At 43.2% G+C, this 15,039-nt stretch overlaps 1 protein-coding gene across 1 annotated transcript; it reads right to left on the minus strand.

Annotated features, from left to right (window-relative positions):
• Window positions 1–930: 930 nt before the first annotated feature.
• si:ch211-153b23.7 (uncharacterized) lies at window positions 931–13,427 on the minus strand. Its single transcript, XM_036943325.2, has 7 exons — window positions 12,514–13,427; window positions 7,673–7,835; window positions 7,357–7,500; window positions 7,123–7,257; window positions 3,323–3,607; window positions 1,996–2,121; window positions 931–1,574 (listed from the first exon to the last, which is right to left on the minus strand). The coding sequence occupies exons 1-7, from the start codon at window positions 12,636–12,638 to the stop codon at window positions 1,314–1,316; spliced, it is 1,239 nt and encodes a 412-aa protein (XP_036799220.2). The 5' UTR covers window positions 12,639–13,427; the 3' UTR covers window positions 931–1,313.
• Window positions 13,428–15,039: the final 1,612 nt, after the last annotated feature.

Genomic DNA, 15,039 nt, shown 5'->3' on the forward strand with positions numbered 1-15,039 from the left:
AGTAGCACCCTATTCACTGGGCCCTGGGGAAAAGTAGCACCCTATTCACTGGGCCCTGGGAAAAAGTAATACCCTATTCACTGGGCCCTGGGAAAAGTAGCACCCTATTCACTGAGCCCTGGGAAAAGTAGCACCCTATTCACTGGGTCCTGGGGAAAAGTAGCACCCTATTCATTGAGCCCTGGGAAAAAGTAATACCCTATTCACTGGGCCCTGGGGAAAAGTAGCACCCTATTCACTGGGTCCTGGGGAAAAGTAGCACCCTATTCACTGAGCCCTGGGAAAAAGTAATACCCTATTCACTGGGCCCTGGGGAAAAGTAATACCCTATTCACTGGGCCCTGGGGAAAAGTAGCACCCTATTCACTGGGCCCTGGGGAAAAGTAGCACCCTATTCACTGGGCCCTGGGGAAAAGTAGCACCCTATTCACTGAGCCCTGGGGAAAAGTAGCACCCTATTCACTGGGCCCTGGGGAAAAGTAGCACCCTACTTTCTGGGCCCTGGGGAAAAGTAGCACCCTATTCACTGGGCCCTGGGGAAAAGTAGCACCCTACTCACTGGGCCCTGGGGAAAAGTAGCACCCTATGTAGGAAATAGGGTGCCATTTGGGATCAGACATTTTAGAAGCTATATTGGCAGTATGCTGTAGCTTTGGTGAGGACTGACACCAGCAGGTGTGGATGGGAGATGTTTGGAAAATATCCACCCATCTTCAGTCCCCTTTTTCTGCGGATTACAGCATGGTAGCCTATGTAGGAGACTTGGCTTGGTTGGGGGGTGTGGAGGACGGGTGACGCTGAGTTATTTCAGGGAAATTAGAAGAATGACCAAAACGGTATTTCATAGATTTTATACATTTGTTATATTTGTTTTAAGAAAATGACAACATCTGAAGTTGATCACTTGTATTTAAGGACATCCTGGTGTTATTTGAAATCAAGGGGTGTATTTAATTAGATGAATTCACTGTGGCTTTTACAGAGATGTCCCAACAACTGCATCAAAAAGCATGACATTATGTAGGATTAAGAAAACCACTAGGTGGTAATGTTGACCATGTTATCTAAGTAGGAGGCAGAGACAACTGGAAAATCACTCCGTCCCTTTGTCGATAATAAACATTATCGGCAGAATTAGGAAATAACATAAGGTTCATACAATTTGAGAGAAAGATAATAGATACAAATCATTTCATTGTCAGATAGACACAGTCACTCAGGACTGGAGTAGGCTAGTCCTCAACGCGTTAGTGGTAATACCAACATCGTAATACAAGTTCAATGTGTGTGAGCATGTTTGTGTGTCGTCTGCCTCATGTGGACTCTTCAGTGTTCCTCCTCTCACAGTGTTTGGGGCACAGCGGGTGGTGGTCTGGCTGAGGTGTACTGGTGTGAGCGTCTCTCTGCTCCTCTCTCTGCCGCCTCCTGTCTCCCCCTGCTGGCTGCTGCTCATTATTACAGCGGTGGACCAGGACAGGCTGTTTGACCAGAGCGGGACTTTTCTTCATCAGTAGACGCTGCAGGACCTGCTTGTCTGACCGCTCCTTCCTAAAGTCATCCTCGTATACCTTGAGCTGGACACAGGAGACCAGAGACAGTGGTTAGTTAGTTCATTTTTAGTCAATTCAAGAAATATATCCCTATTTGATGAAATCCTTTTGAAAATACATTACAATATGGAATAGAAGTTTCTCCTAAAATGGAATTGACTCTGACCCTAGGATATAAAATAAAAGTGATCTTTACAGCAAAGCCCTGTTGGTACATTCACATGTAGCAAATCTCCCAGACATCTCGTAAAACCATGTGGTCATTACGGATATGCTGTGTCCCATTATTTTCACGTTCAACTTAACCCGATGTCAGTTTATGTCCTCATCTGTTACGATACATCCCGTCTGCCCAGCTGTCGTTATTAATTCAGGTGTGTGTGTGTGCATGTATATTATATATATATATATATATATGTGTGTGTGTATATATATATCCCACTACCTGCTCCTGTAGTAGGGCCATCTGTTGTCTCATCTCCTCTCTTGTCCTCCTCAGTCTCTTGTTCTCCTGCTGGGTGTGTTTGTGGTCCTTGTGCTCCGTCTGGTAGTCTGCTTCATAGATCTCAGTCTGGACAGAGGACAGGGACACTGGTAGTTAATGCTAGGTAAAACAGTCTGGGGACAGAGGATGGGGACACTGGTAGTTAATGCTAGGTGAAACACAGTTGGAGGAGAAGGGAGTGGAGGGGGTTTGGAGGAGGAGGGAGCGGGTAAGGAGGAGAGAGTGGAGAGGGCTCGAGGAGAGAGGGGAGGGGGCATCGAGGAGAGAGTACGGAGGAGGAGGGAGCGGAGGGGGTAAGGAGGAGGAGGGAGCGGAGGGGTTATGGAGAAGAGAGTGGAGGGGGCATGGAGAAGAGAGTGGAGGGGGTATCGAGGAGAAAGTGGAGGAGGTATCGAGGAGAAAGTGGAGGGGGTATCGAGGAGAAAGTGGACGGGGTATCGAGGAGAAAGTGGAGGGGGAATTGAGGAGAAAGTGGAGGGGGTATCGAGGAGGGTGTGGAGGGGTCATGGAGGAGAGTGTGGAGGGGGTAAGGAGAAGGAGGGAGGAGGGTGTGGAGAGGTTATGGAGGAGAGAGTGGAGGGGGCATGGAGAAGAGAGTGGAGGGTGTAAGGAGAAGGATGGAGGAGGGTGTGGAGGGGTTATGGAGGAGAGAGTGGAGGGGTTATGGAGGAGGGTAATGAGGAGAGAATGGAGGGGGTAAGGAGAAGGATGGAGGAGGGTGTGGAGGGGTTATGGAGGAGAGAGTGGAGGGGATATGGAAGGATGTAATGAGGAGAGAGTGGAGGGGGTAAGGAGAAGGATGGAGGAGGGTGTGGAGGGGTTATGGAGGAGAGAGAGGAGGGGTTATGGAGGAGGGCAATGAGGAGAGAATGGAGGGGGTAAGGAGAAGGATGGAGGAGGGTGTGGAGGGGTTATGGAGGAGAGAGTGGAGGGGTTATGGAGGGGGGTAATGAGGAGAGAGTGGAGGGGGTAAGGAGAAGGATGGAGGAAGGTGTGGAGGGGTTATGGAGGAGAGAGTGGAGGGGTTATGGAGGAGGGTAATGAGGAGAGAGTGGAGGGGGTAAGGAGAAGGAGGGAGGAGGGTGTGGAGGGTTATGGAGGAGAGAGTGGAGGGGTTAGGGAGGAGGGTATGGAGGGGGTAATGAGGAGCGAGTGGAGGGGGTAAGGAAAAGGAGGGAGGAGGGTGTGGAGGGGTTATGGAGGAGAGAGTGGATGGGGTAAGGAGAAGGAGGGAGGAGGGTGCGGAGGGGGAAGTGAGGTGAACTACCTGGCATCTGAGGGCCTCCAGCTGCTCCTTTAGGTCTTGCACCTCCTTCTGGGGGTTTGCCTGGTCCTCTAGTGCCCTGTAGGGGCCAATACTGATTCTACCACTACTCAGGGCGCCTCTACTTGGGGTGGAGGAGGAGAAGAGAAGGGATGGTGGGCCATGGCCGGAAGAGGAGGAGAGGCCGTGTATGGTGCCATGGCTGAGGCTGGGGGACAGATTCGACCCCCCAGGAGCATCAGAGATGGTGGAGGTTTCTGGAAGATGGGTTACAGTGCTCAAACTGGTCTACAGGATGGAAGGAGTGGGTAGACACATACAGTAGATATATTATATGTCACGTCCTGACATTATTTTATGTCTCTGTTTTAGTTTGGTCAGGGCGTGAGTTGGGGTGGGCATTCTATGTGTTGTTCTATGTTGTGTTTTTTCTGTGTTTGGCCTGGTATGGTTCCCAATCAGAGGCAGCTGGTTATCGTTGTCTCTGTTTGAGAACCGTACTTAGGCAGCCTGTTTTCCCACTATGATTTGTGGGTAGTTGTTTTCTGTGTCTGTGTGTTACCATACAGAACTTGTTCTTTTGTATTCAGTGTTCAGTTATATTTCATTAAAATATGGGCACTTACCACTTTGAATATTGGTCCGATCCTTCCTACTCCTCCTCAGAAGAGGAGGAAAATCATTACATTATACAGTGCCTTGCGAAAGTATTCGGCCCCCTTGAACTTTGCGACCTTTTGCCACATTTCAGGCTTCAAACATAAAGATATAAAACTGTATTTTTTTGTGAAGAATCAACAACAAGTGGGACACAATCATGAAGTGGAACGACATTTATTGGATATTTCAAACTTTTTTAACAAATCAAAAACTGAAAAATTGGGCGTGCAAAATTATTCAGCCCCTTTACTTTCAATGCAGCAAACTCTCTCCAGAAGTTCAGTGAGGATCTCTGAATGATCCAATGTTGACCTAAATGACTAATGATGATAAATACAATCCACCTGTGTGTAATCAAGTCTCCGTATAAATGCACCTGCACTGTGATAGTCTCAGAGGTCCGTTAAAAGCGCAGAGAGCATCATGAAGAACAAGAAACACACCAGGCAGGTCCGAGATACTGTTGTGAAGAAGTTTAAAGCCGGATTTGGATACAAAAAGATTTCCCAAGCTTTAAACATCCCAAGGAGCACTGTGCAAGCGATAATATTGAAATGGAAGGAGTATCAGACCACTGCAAATCTACTAAGACCTGGCCGTCGCTCTAAACTTTCAGCTCATACAAGGAGAAGACTGATCAAAGATGCAGCCAAGAGGCCCATGATCACTCTGGATGAACTGCAGAGATCTACAGCTGAGTCGTATATTGCACAAATCTGGCCTTTATGGAAGAGTGGCAAGAAGAAACCATTTCTTAAAGATATCCATAAAAAGTGTTGTTTAAAGTTTGCCACAAGCCACCTGGGAGACACATCAAACATGTGGAAGAAGGTGCTCTGGTCAGATGAAACTTTTTGGCAACAATGCAAAACGTTATGTTTGGCGTAAAAGCAACACAGCTGAACACACCAGCCCCACTGTCAAACATGGTGGTGGCAGCATCATGGTTTGGGCCTGCTTTTCTTCAGCAGGGACAGGGAAGATGGTTCAAATTGATGGGAAGATGGATGGAGCCAAATACAGGACCATTCTGGAAGAAAACCTGATGGAGTCTGCAAAAGACCTGAGACTGGGACGGAGATTTGTCTTCCAACAAGACAATGATCCAAAACATAAAGCAAAATCTACAATGGAATGGTTCAAAAATAAACATATCCAGGTGTTAGAATGGCCAAGTCAAAGTCCAGACCTGAATCCAATCGAGAATCTGTGGAAAGAACTGAAAACTGCTGTTCACAAATGCTCTCCATCCAACCTCACTGAGCTCGAGCTGTTTTGCAAGGAGGAATGGGAAAAAATTTCAGTGTCTCGATGTGCAAAACTGATAGAGACATACCCCAAGCAACTTACAGCTGTAATCGCAGCAAAAGGTGGTGCTACAAAGTATTAACTTAAGGGGGCAGAATAATTTTGCACGCCCAATTTTTCAGTTTTTGATTTGTTAAAAAAGTTTGAAATATCCAATAAATGTTGTTCCACATCATGATTGTGTCCCACTTGTTGTTGATTCTTCACAAAAAAAATACAGTTTTATATCTTTATGTTTGAAGCCTGAAATGTGGCAAAAGGTCGCAAAGTTCAAGGGTGGCCGAATACTTTCGCAAGGCACTGTACATATATCTAATACAGTTGAAGTCGGAAGTTTACATACACCTTAGCCAAATACATTTAATCTCAGTTTTTCACAATTCCTGACATTTAATCCTAGTAAAAATGCCCTGTTTTAGGTCAGTTAGTTAATGTCAGAAAAATAATAGAGTGATTTATTTCAGCTTTTATTTCTTTCATCACATTCCCAGTGGGTCAGAAGTTTACATACACTCAATTAGTATTTGGTAGTATTGCCTTTAAATTGTTTAATTTGGGTCAAAGGTTTAGGGTAGCCTTCCACAAGCTTGGGTGAATTTTGGCCCATTCCTCCTGACAAAGCTGGTGTAACTGAGTCAGGTTTGTAAGCCTCCTTAATCACACACACCTTTTCAGTTCTGCCCACACATTTTCTATGGGATGGAGGTCAGGGCTTTGTGATGGCCACACCAATACCTTGACTCTGTTGTCCTTAAGCCATTTTGCCACAACTTTGGAAGTATGCTAGGGGTCATTGTCCATTTAGAAGACCCATTTGCGAACAAGCTTTAACTTCCTGACTGATGTCTTGAGATGTTGCTTTAATATATCCACATAATTTTCCTTTCCTCATGATGCCATCTATTTTGTGTACACCAGTTCCTCCTGCAGCAAAGCACCCCTACAACATGATGCGGCCACCCCCGTGCTTCAAGGTTGGGATGGTGTTCTTCAGCTTGCAAGCCTCCAACTTTTTCCTCCAAACATAACGATGGTCATTATGGCCAAACAGTTCTATTTTTTGTTTCATCAGACCAGAGGACATTTCTCCAAAAAGTACGGTCGTTGTCCCCATGTGCAGTTGCAAACCGTAGTCTGGCTATATATGGCGGTTTTAGAGAGGTGGCTTCTTCCTTGCTGAACTGCCATTCAAGTTATGTCAAATTATGACTAGTTTTACTGTGGATATAGACACTTTTGTACTTGTTTCCTCCAGCATCTTCACAAGTTCCTTTGCTGTTGTTCTGGGATTGATTTTCACTTTTCGCATGTTCATCTCTAGGAACGCGTCTCTTTCCTGAGCGGTATGACGGCTGCGTGGTCCCATGGTGCTTATACTTGCGTACTATTGTTTGTGTAGCTGAACGTGGTACCTTCAGGCGTTTGGAAATGAACCAGATTTGTGGAGGTAATTTTCTGGAATCATTTTCTGGAATTTGCCAAACTGTTTAATTAAAGGCACAGTCAACTTAGTGTATGTAAACTTCTGACCCACTCGAATTGTGATACAGTGAATTATAAGTGAAATAATCTGTCTGTAAACAATTGTTGGAAAAATGACTTGTGTCATGCACAAAGTTGATGTCCTAACCGACTTGCCAAAACTATAGTTTGCTAACAAGAAATTTGTGGAGTGATTGAAAAACGAGTTTTAATGACTCCAACCTTAGTGTATGTAAACTTACGACTTCAACTGTATATAGTATAGATAGATACAGTCTAAAAGAAAGCATGACAGAGTACATACACTTTTAAAAGGATCTAGAGGTAATAATAATGATAGTCATGGGGCTCACCTGTGTGCTCTTTGTCCAGTCTCTGGTGGTGTCTGTGTGATGTAGTCTATTCTCCAGCAATCTGACGTATTCATGTAGCTGCTGGTTCTTCTTCAACTCCTGCATCAGTGTGTGTTCATAGTACTCCCTCTTGTTCTACAGAAACACAGTCAGGATACAGTCAGTGTGTGTGTACGTGTGTGTGTGTCTGTCAGTGTGTTTGTGCATGTGTGCGTGTGTGTCCTCTGCCGGTACCTGTTCGTGGTCTACTTTGAGCAGCAGCGTATTGTTGAGTTGTTTGACTGTGTTGCTCTCCTGCTCCAGAGTCTCGACTCTCTGTTGGAGACTCAGAGTTGTGCTGCGATACACATGGTCCCAGTCTTCATTCAGCTTCATCAACTAACACAGACACATCATCATCGCCACCGTCATCAGCTGATACAGACATACATCATCATCATCACCATCGTCCGTTCTGACCTCGTCCAAAATAGTTTGTATTCACAGAATGTGGTACACTTGTCTCTGGTTTAATTCCTATAGTTGGTTGCGGTGTAGTTTTGTGTGTCACCTCTTTGTTGACTCTGCGTAGCTCAGTGTTCCTGTTGAGCAGTAGTAGTTTCTCCTGGTCAGCTGAGGTGACTGACATACTGTCAGTGATCAGAGACCCCTGGTCCTCCCCGGACAACAACCTCTCACCAGCAGGGACTATCTCCTCCTCCACAACCTTCGCCCTGTACACACACACACACAGTCACACACAAGCACACAGACACACACCAACACACACACACACACACACAGTGAGAATATTGTGTAGGAAACCAACAGCACTCGCCTGAACATAGCGTACCTGCAAGCAGATAGAAACATACTTGTACTCACATAGAGGAGCATGAACTACTACTATGCAGGACCTCACACCTACACACACGCATACACAGTAACACCATGTAGCATTTACACATGCCTGCAAACACAACCACCATCACTCTCAAACACCCAATTAGCTCAGTTGGGCAGGTGTGGTGCCTAGTTGGAACAAAATCCTTCAGTATCCTGCAGCACTCCTGGAACAAGGCTGTCTACTCCTGATCTAGTCCATTCCCCTGTGAGCTACCTGTCAACCAGATTCAAATCATCATCGCCATCTAATGATCCCTGTGCTGTGCCTCCTGCACGCTTCTTGTGTCTAGAGGAAACGCTGCATCCTGAGATCAGCTTGTTCAAGCCTTGATGGCTTCATCAACTCAATGATAAAGGTAAGGATTTCAGTTAAGATGTTTTTGTGTGTTTAATGCAAATTAGGTCCACTTATAATCTCTTGTTTCCAGAATAAGGTTGTTTTTCTCAAAACTAGGGTATCATCAGAATTAAAGAACACTAATTTTGAGGCATAACCACCATGTTTTGATTTGGCTTGAATCCAATATAGTATGTTATAGTGAGTTAAAGAGCATGTCCATCAACAACATTGTCTAGTCCATTCAACCTCACAGATGGATCTCCAGCCCTTCTGTGTCCTGAATATCCAACATGTTTTCTTCCTCTTGGACTGCAGATTAATGTGACCCAGATTAAGGAAGTTTTCAATCATAAACACTGTCTTGGAAGGACACCAAGATGCTATTTCTTCTCGTGGCAGTTTGGTCATTTATTGTAATCTAACATGAAAAAATATAAATTATAACTTCCTTCCTCTTTAGCAGGCTGCCATGCTGAGGAAACAATGGATTATCCTATCAAAATACAAATGGTCAATGGCTACTAGCCTATTCTCTCTGAGTAGGGAGTATGGCTTTACTACTGGCCTATTCTCTCTGAGTAGGGAGTATGACTTTACTACTAGCCTATTCTCTCTGAGTAGGGAGTATGGCTTTACTCCTAGCCTATTCTCTCTGAGTAGGGAGTATGGCTTTACTACTGGCCTATTCTCTCTGAGTAGGGAGTATGACTTTACTACTAGCCTATTCTCTCTGAGTAGGGAGTATGGCTTTACTACTGGCCTATTCTCTCTGAGTAGGGAGTATGACTTTACTACTGGCCTATTCTCTCTGAGTAGGGAGTATGACTTTACTACTGGTCTATTCTCTCTGAGTAGGGAGTATGACTTTACTACTGGCCTATTCTCTCTGAGTAGGGAGTATGACTTTACTACTAGCCTATTCTCTCTGAGTAGGGAGTATGACTTTACTACTGGCCTATTCTCTCTGAGTAGGGAGTATGGCTTTACTACTGGCCTATTCTCTCTGAGTAGGGAGTATGACTTTACTACTGGCCTCTTCTCTCTGAGTAGGGAGTATGACTTTACTACTGGCCTATTCCCTCTGAGTAGGGAGTATGACTTTACTACTAGCCTATTCTCTCTGAGTAGGGAGTATGGCTTTACTACTGGCCTATTCTCTCTGAGTAGGGAGTATGGCTTTACTACTGGCCTATTCTCTCTGAGTAGGGAGTATGGCTTTACTACTGGCCTATTCTCTCTGAGTAGGGAGTATGGCTTTACTACTGGCCTATTCTCTCTGAGTAGGGAGTATGGCTTTACTACTGGCCTATTCTCTCTGAGTAGGGAGTATGGCTTTACTCCTAGCCTATTCTCTCTGCGTAGGGAGTATGACTTTACTACTGGCCTATTCTCTCTGAGTAAGGAGTATGGCTTTACTACTGGCCTATTCTCTCTGAGTAGGGAGTATGACTTTACTACTGGCCTATTCTCTCTGAGTAGGGAGTATGGCTTTACTACTGGCCTATTCTCTCTGAGTAGGGAGTATGACTTTACTACTGGCCTATTCTCTCTGAGTAGGGAGTATGGCTTTACTACTAGCCTATTCTCTCTGAGTAGGGAGTATGGCTTTACTACTGGCCTATTCTCTCTGAGTAGGGAGTATGACTTTACTACTGGCCTATTCTCTCTGAGTAGGGAGTATGGCTTTACTACTGGCCTATTCTCTCTGAGTAGGGAGTATGACTTTGCTACTGGCCTATTCTCTCTGAGTATGGAGTATGGCTTTACTACTGGCCTATTCTCTCTGAGTAGGGAGTATGACTTTACTACTGGCCTATTCTCTCTGAGTAGGGAGTATGGCTTTACTACTGGCCTATTCTCTCTGAGTAGGGAGTATGACTTTACTACTGGCCTATTCTCTCTGAGTAGGGAGTATGGCTTTACTACTAGCCTATTCTCTCTGAGTAGGGAGTATGGCTTTACTACTAGCCTATTCTCTCTGAGTAGGGAGTATTGCTTTACTACTAGCCTATTCTCTCTGAGTAGGGAGTATGGCTTTACTACTAGCCTATTCTCTCTGAGTAGGGAGTATGGCTTTACTACTAGCCTATTCTCTCTGAGTAGGGAGTATGGCTTTACTACTGGCCTATTCTCTCTGAGTAGGGAGTATGGCTTTACTACTAGCCTATTCTCTCTGAGTAGGGAGTATGGCTTTACTACTAGCCTATTCTCTCTGAGTAGGGAGTATGGCTTTACTACCTGCCTATTCTCTCTGAGTAGGGAGTATGGCTTTACTACTGGCCTATTCTCTCTGAGAAGGGAGTATGGCTTTACTACTGGCCTATTCTCTCTGAGTAGGGAGTATGACTTTACTACTGGCCTATTCTCTCTGAGTAGGGAGTATGGCTTTACTACTGGCCTATTCTCTCTGAGTAGGGAGTATGACTTTACTACTGGCCTATTCTCTCTGAGTAGGGAGTATGGCTTTACTACTGGCCTATTCTCTCTGAGTAGGGAGTATGGCTTTACTACTGGCCTATTCTCTCTGAGTAGGGAGTATGGCTTTACTACTGGCCTATTCTCTCTGAGTAGGGAGTATGGCTTTACTACTAGCCTACACGTTATGAACCAAATAATGGCTGTGTCTCAAATGGCAACCTATTCCCTTCATGGTGCACTACTTTTGAGCAGGGCCCATAGAACTCTGGCCAAAAGTAGTGCACTATATAGGGAATAAGAAGCCATTTGGGATGCCGTCAATGTCTTTTGATGTGTGGGTGCTGTGCAGTAGCAGGCTATACTACTATCAGAAGAATTGATAATTGGGTCATTGCACAACCTAGTCTCAGCCACTTCTGGGACGAAAACAATTTCAGGATAAAAACCTTCCGTGCAACAGGACTCAATGATCTAATTATCATTCTGCAATGTCATTCCACAGGAGTAAACAGATCATTGCACTGCAGTCTAAGTAGTGTTTTATTTGAAAACAAATTGCCAAATAATGAGTTTTATTTTTTTGTATGTGAATGCACCACAGCCTCTGCTGAGAAGTCTGTGCCTTATTGACACAGGCGGTAGTGTACTGGCACTTACTATAACTCTAGAACATAGCTCTTGGTTCCCCTTTAATGCTACTGAACAAGTCATAGAGCCTCAGCAGTAGTCATGTGACCGGAACAGTGATGGACAATTCAACTTATTGACCTGGGAAACTCCCCTGAAGTACCAAGTTCCTTTTTTAATGTATGGAACCACCCACATCCGATTTATTCACATACACCCTGTTTTTCACTGATAGTATTGCGAGTGTTTTCCCAGCAAGCACATAACGTTTTAAGAACCATGTGTTTAGTAGAATTTGGTGAGAGCCTGGTTGTATTATGGTTATTTTGCCTACAACCTGTCCATAATGTTTCCTACAGGTTTCCTTACGGCTATATTTAAAGTGATGTTCTCAAATTGTTCAGAGAACGTTAAGAAAAAACCTTCGGTTGGAATTTCAGTACTTCAGCATAAAGTTTTCCACAGGTATCCTTATGGTTCTATTTCAAGTGATGTTCTCAGAACATAACAAAAAAAATCCATAAAAAATCCAATAAAAAAACGTGTAACGTAATGAATATTATTTAAAAACATAAACATTCTGTTCTCAGTATCAACAAAACTGTCTCTATCTATTAAGTGTGTTTTTCCCTTTAAAATAGGGTCTGGTTGAATAGACTAAAATGAACAGGTTTGTATGAGATAAAAACATGGCATACTATTGTGATCCTTGAGGCGTAGTGGACTTATTCCATGGATAGCAAGGTTAGGTTCAAATCTCACTGATGCCATGTCAAAATAACAAAAAAGTTATGTTTGCATGATTAATGCCTGAGCAAATTCATTTCTATGTGTCATATTTGTGCTTGGAATTCAAAACAGTTAATCTAAGCTAGCAGTAAAATGCTCTCAGAACCTCACTGCAACCAAAACAATGTATGTTCCCAGAACAGGCTAAATGTTTAATGGTGTTCTCAGAAGGTTTTAAAAAAAACATTCCGTTTTAGCGGTCAGGAAACATATGGCTTCGTTCCCAGAACCAATGGGAAATCAAAAACGTACATTCCCACAACTTCCAAGGAGACAAATGTGTCAGCTGGTTTTAATCATCCACACTGTGGTGGTGTTTTGGACATGCATACCTTGATTCCTCTATAGCCCCATTTCCCTCTGGGTTCTGTAGGAGAGCACTGACGCTGTAGGGTGAAGAATCTGCCTCCTGCTCAGACGATGATGAGGATGAGGCTGAAAGTGAACCTCCGTCCATGACTGATCTGAGCCAACAAATGAACCTGACAAAAGTTGAAAAACTCCACTCAAATGAAATTAAAAAAACAAATAAGAATTAAGTAAGTCGTCAAGATTGGTCAAGGCTGTCTTCTCTAGTGTTGGTCAAGGCTGTCTTCTCTAGTGTTGGTCAAGGTCTGTCTTCTCTAGTGTTGGTCAAGGTCTGTCTTCTCTAGTGTTGGTCAAGGCTGTCTTCTCTAGTGTGCAGATTTTACACTTGTATTTGACCTGATCCAACTGTCAACTGAGCCAGAATCCTCTGACGTAATGAACACAAAAGACTGACAAAAATTAAATTCTCAACTGATCCAGAATCCTCTGAAGTGATGAACACAAAGTATTGACCAAATTCAAATCAATTCTCAACTGATCCAGAATCCTCTGACGTGATGAACACACACCCAAGTTGTATAAAGCCTCCACAGAGCATATGGTGGAAAGTGAATATGACTTTCAGTCTGTCTGTCTACCTAAAAAGGAAGTCTAAACATACCCTGCTGCCTGCACCCACATGCAAATGATGTTAGAATATAGGAAGTCACAGAACAATTTAGGTTGTTTTTAAACATCGTATATATAATGTGAGAATAGAAAGTCACAGAACAACTCAACTTATCTCAACTATGTCAGAGTGTTTTTCAACTTAATATTTTTAATGTGAGAATAGAAAGTCACAGAACAACTCAACTTATCTCAACTCTGTCAGAGGGTTTTTAAACTTAGTTGTTGTTAAACTTGTTCTGTTTCTATGTCATTACTTTCAAAGTGTGGGTTTTTAAGAGGTTGTTCCAAAGATTTCGAAGGTATTTTTTGCGTACAAATAAAGAAGTATGACATCAGTGGGGAATTCCATTCATGCTCATGCTTCTGTTTCTCTCTGTGTGTGAGTGTAGTCTGGAGTTCACAGCATACTCTCAATGTACCAGCAACTGACCAGTCCCCAATCTCACAAGTATCACAGTTACTAAATCAAAGGCATTACATGTCAGTAAAAGCACACAAATGCTATTATCACAAAGCAGCCAACAAAATATTTGACTGCAAAAGTGGTTAGATTTATAGATATTGTGACACTCAAAGTTCAGAAAATGCCTGGCTGGAGGGGGATGGGCCACATAAGCTCGTGTAACCCAATATTACAAGATCTGATATTGCTCAAATGTGGAATACAAGTAGCCAGTTGTCTGCCCTACATACACAAACACACCAGTATTAGGATCTCTTAATACATCTTGTAAATATAGACCTGTGACTACATACACAAACCAACCAGTATTAGGATCTCTTAATACATCTTGTAAATATAGACCTGTAACTACATACACAAACCAACCAGTATTAGGATCTCTTAATACATCTTGTAAATATAGTAGACAACTTTCTAAGTCAAATGTTCTCTCATTCAGTGCTGTATGATCCTGCTAGACAACAATACATACAGTTACACCTGTCTTTTGATGTTGTGGCTATTGGAATCAGCTCTAAGGAAAACAAGTGGGCTCAGACATCGGAATTACATGTTTTGGGGTCTAAGGTTCCTTGAAGGATTTTGTATCTTTAGCCTCTACATTTGTAATTTAGTCAGGGGGCTGCCACAGATTATCTTTGGGTCCGCACTGGATTTAGCCTCAAATCCATTATGGCATTGAAAATCAATTGAAAATCAAATATGGCTTCCATAATACTAATGACCATAAAGACTGTGTTGGTGTAAATCAATTTTATTCAGAATAGAATATGGCCAACATGATTACACACTCAGACATCCTTCGCCTAAAAATACATTTCCCTTGTTCATTTTGTATTGTGTTATTCTGTCTTTAAGGTTTCATACGGTTCTTGGTATATCTAGGACTATGAGTGGCACTGCCATGCCTCTTGTGTTTGAATATCTGAAGCCAAATACCTTATTAATGTGTTGTCATGTTTACATTCATCAATACATGCTAACTAGGGATTAGCTAATGATTAGCCAGTGTTTTTCTTAAGGGTAGCTTTAGTGTATCTTAACATCTTCCAGTGTAAAGTAATTGGTAGCTTGGTAAACTATATTTTCAGAGTAGCTTCCCTAACACTGATTAGCCCATGGTAAATGCAGATGGGCAGATCAGCATCCCTATACTGCATCAGTTGGGCTACAGGTGATAATGCTTATTGCTAATAGCATACCGGATAATATGGACCATGCATAGTCTATATACATAGTCCAATATGTTTAAAACAATAATATATATATATATTTTTTACAAATATGCTATTGGGCTCATTTCCCTAAACTTAACCTAGATGTGACTCTGTATGGTCCATGTCTTCAACAGTGTCATCAGCTGTGTTGCTGTTGGCTCTTGTTGTTTTGTCGCTAGCTCCGATCGCCGCTGGAG

Source organism: Oncorhynchus mykiss, chromosome 14 (genome assembly GCF_057628025.1).
Source record: "Oncorhynchus mykiss isolate SJ-2025 chromosome 14, ASM5762802v1, whole genome shotgun sequence".
Classification (NCBI taxonomy): Eukaryota; Metazoa; Chordata; class Actinopteri; order Salmoniformes; family Salmonidae; genus Oncorhynchus; species Oncorhynchus mykiss.

Coding starts and splice junctions, on each gene's coding strand:
- si:ch211-153b23.7 (XM_036943325.2), bottom strand. CDS start 12,638: ATGGACGGAGGTTCACTTTCAGCCTCATCCTCATCATCGTCTGAGCAG. Junction 7,258..7,356: donor TCAAAGTAGACCACGAACAG/GTACCGGCAGAG, acceptor GTGTTTCTGTAG/AACAAGAGGGAGTACTATGA. Junction 1,575..1,995: donor TGGCCCTACTACAGGAGCAG/GTAGTGGGATAT, acceptor TCCTGTGTCCAG/CTCAAGGTATACGAGGATGA.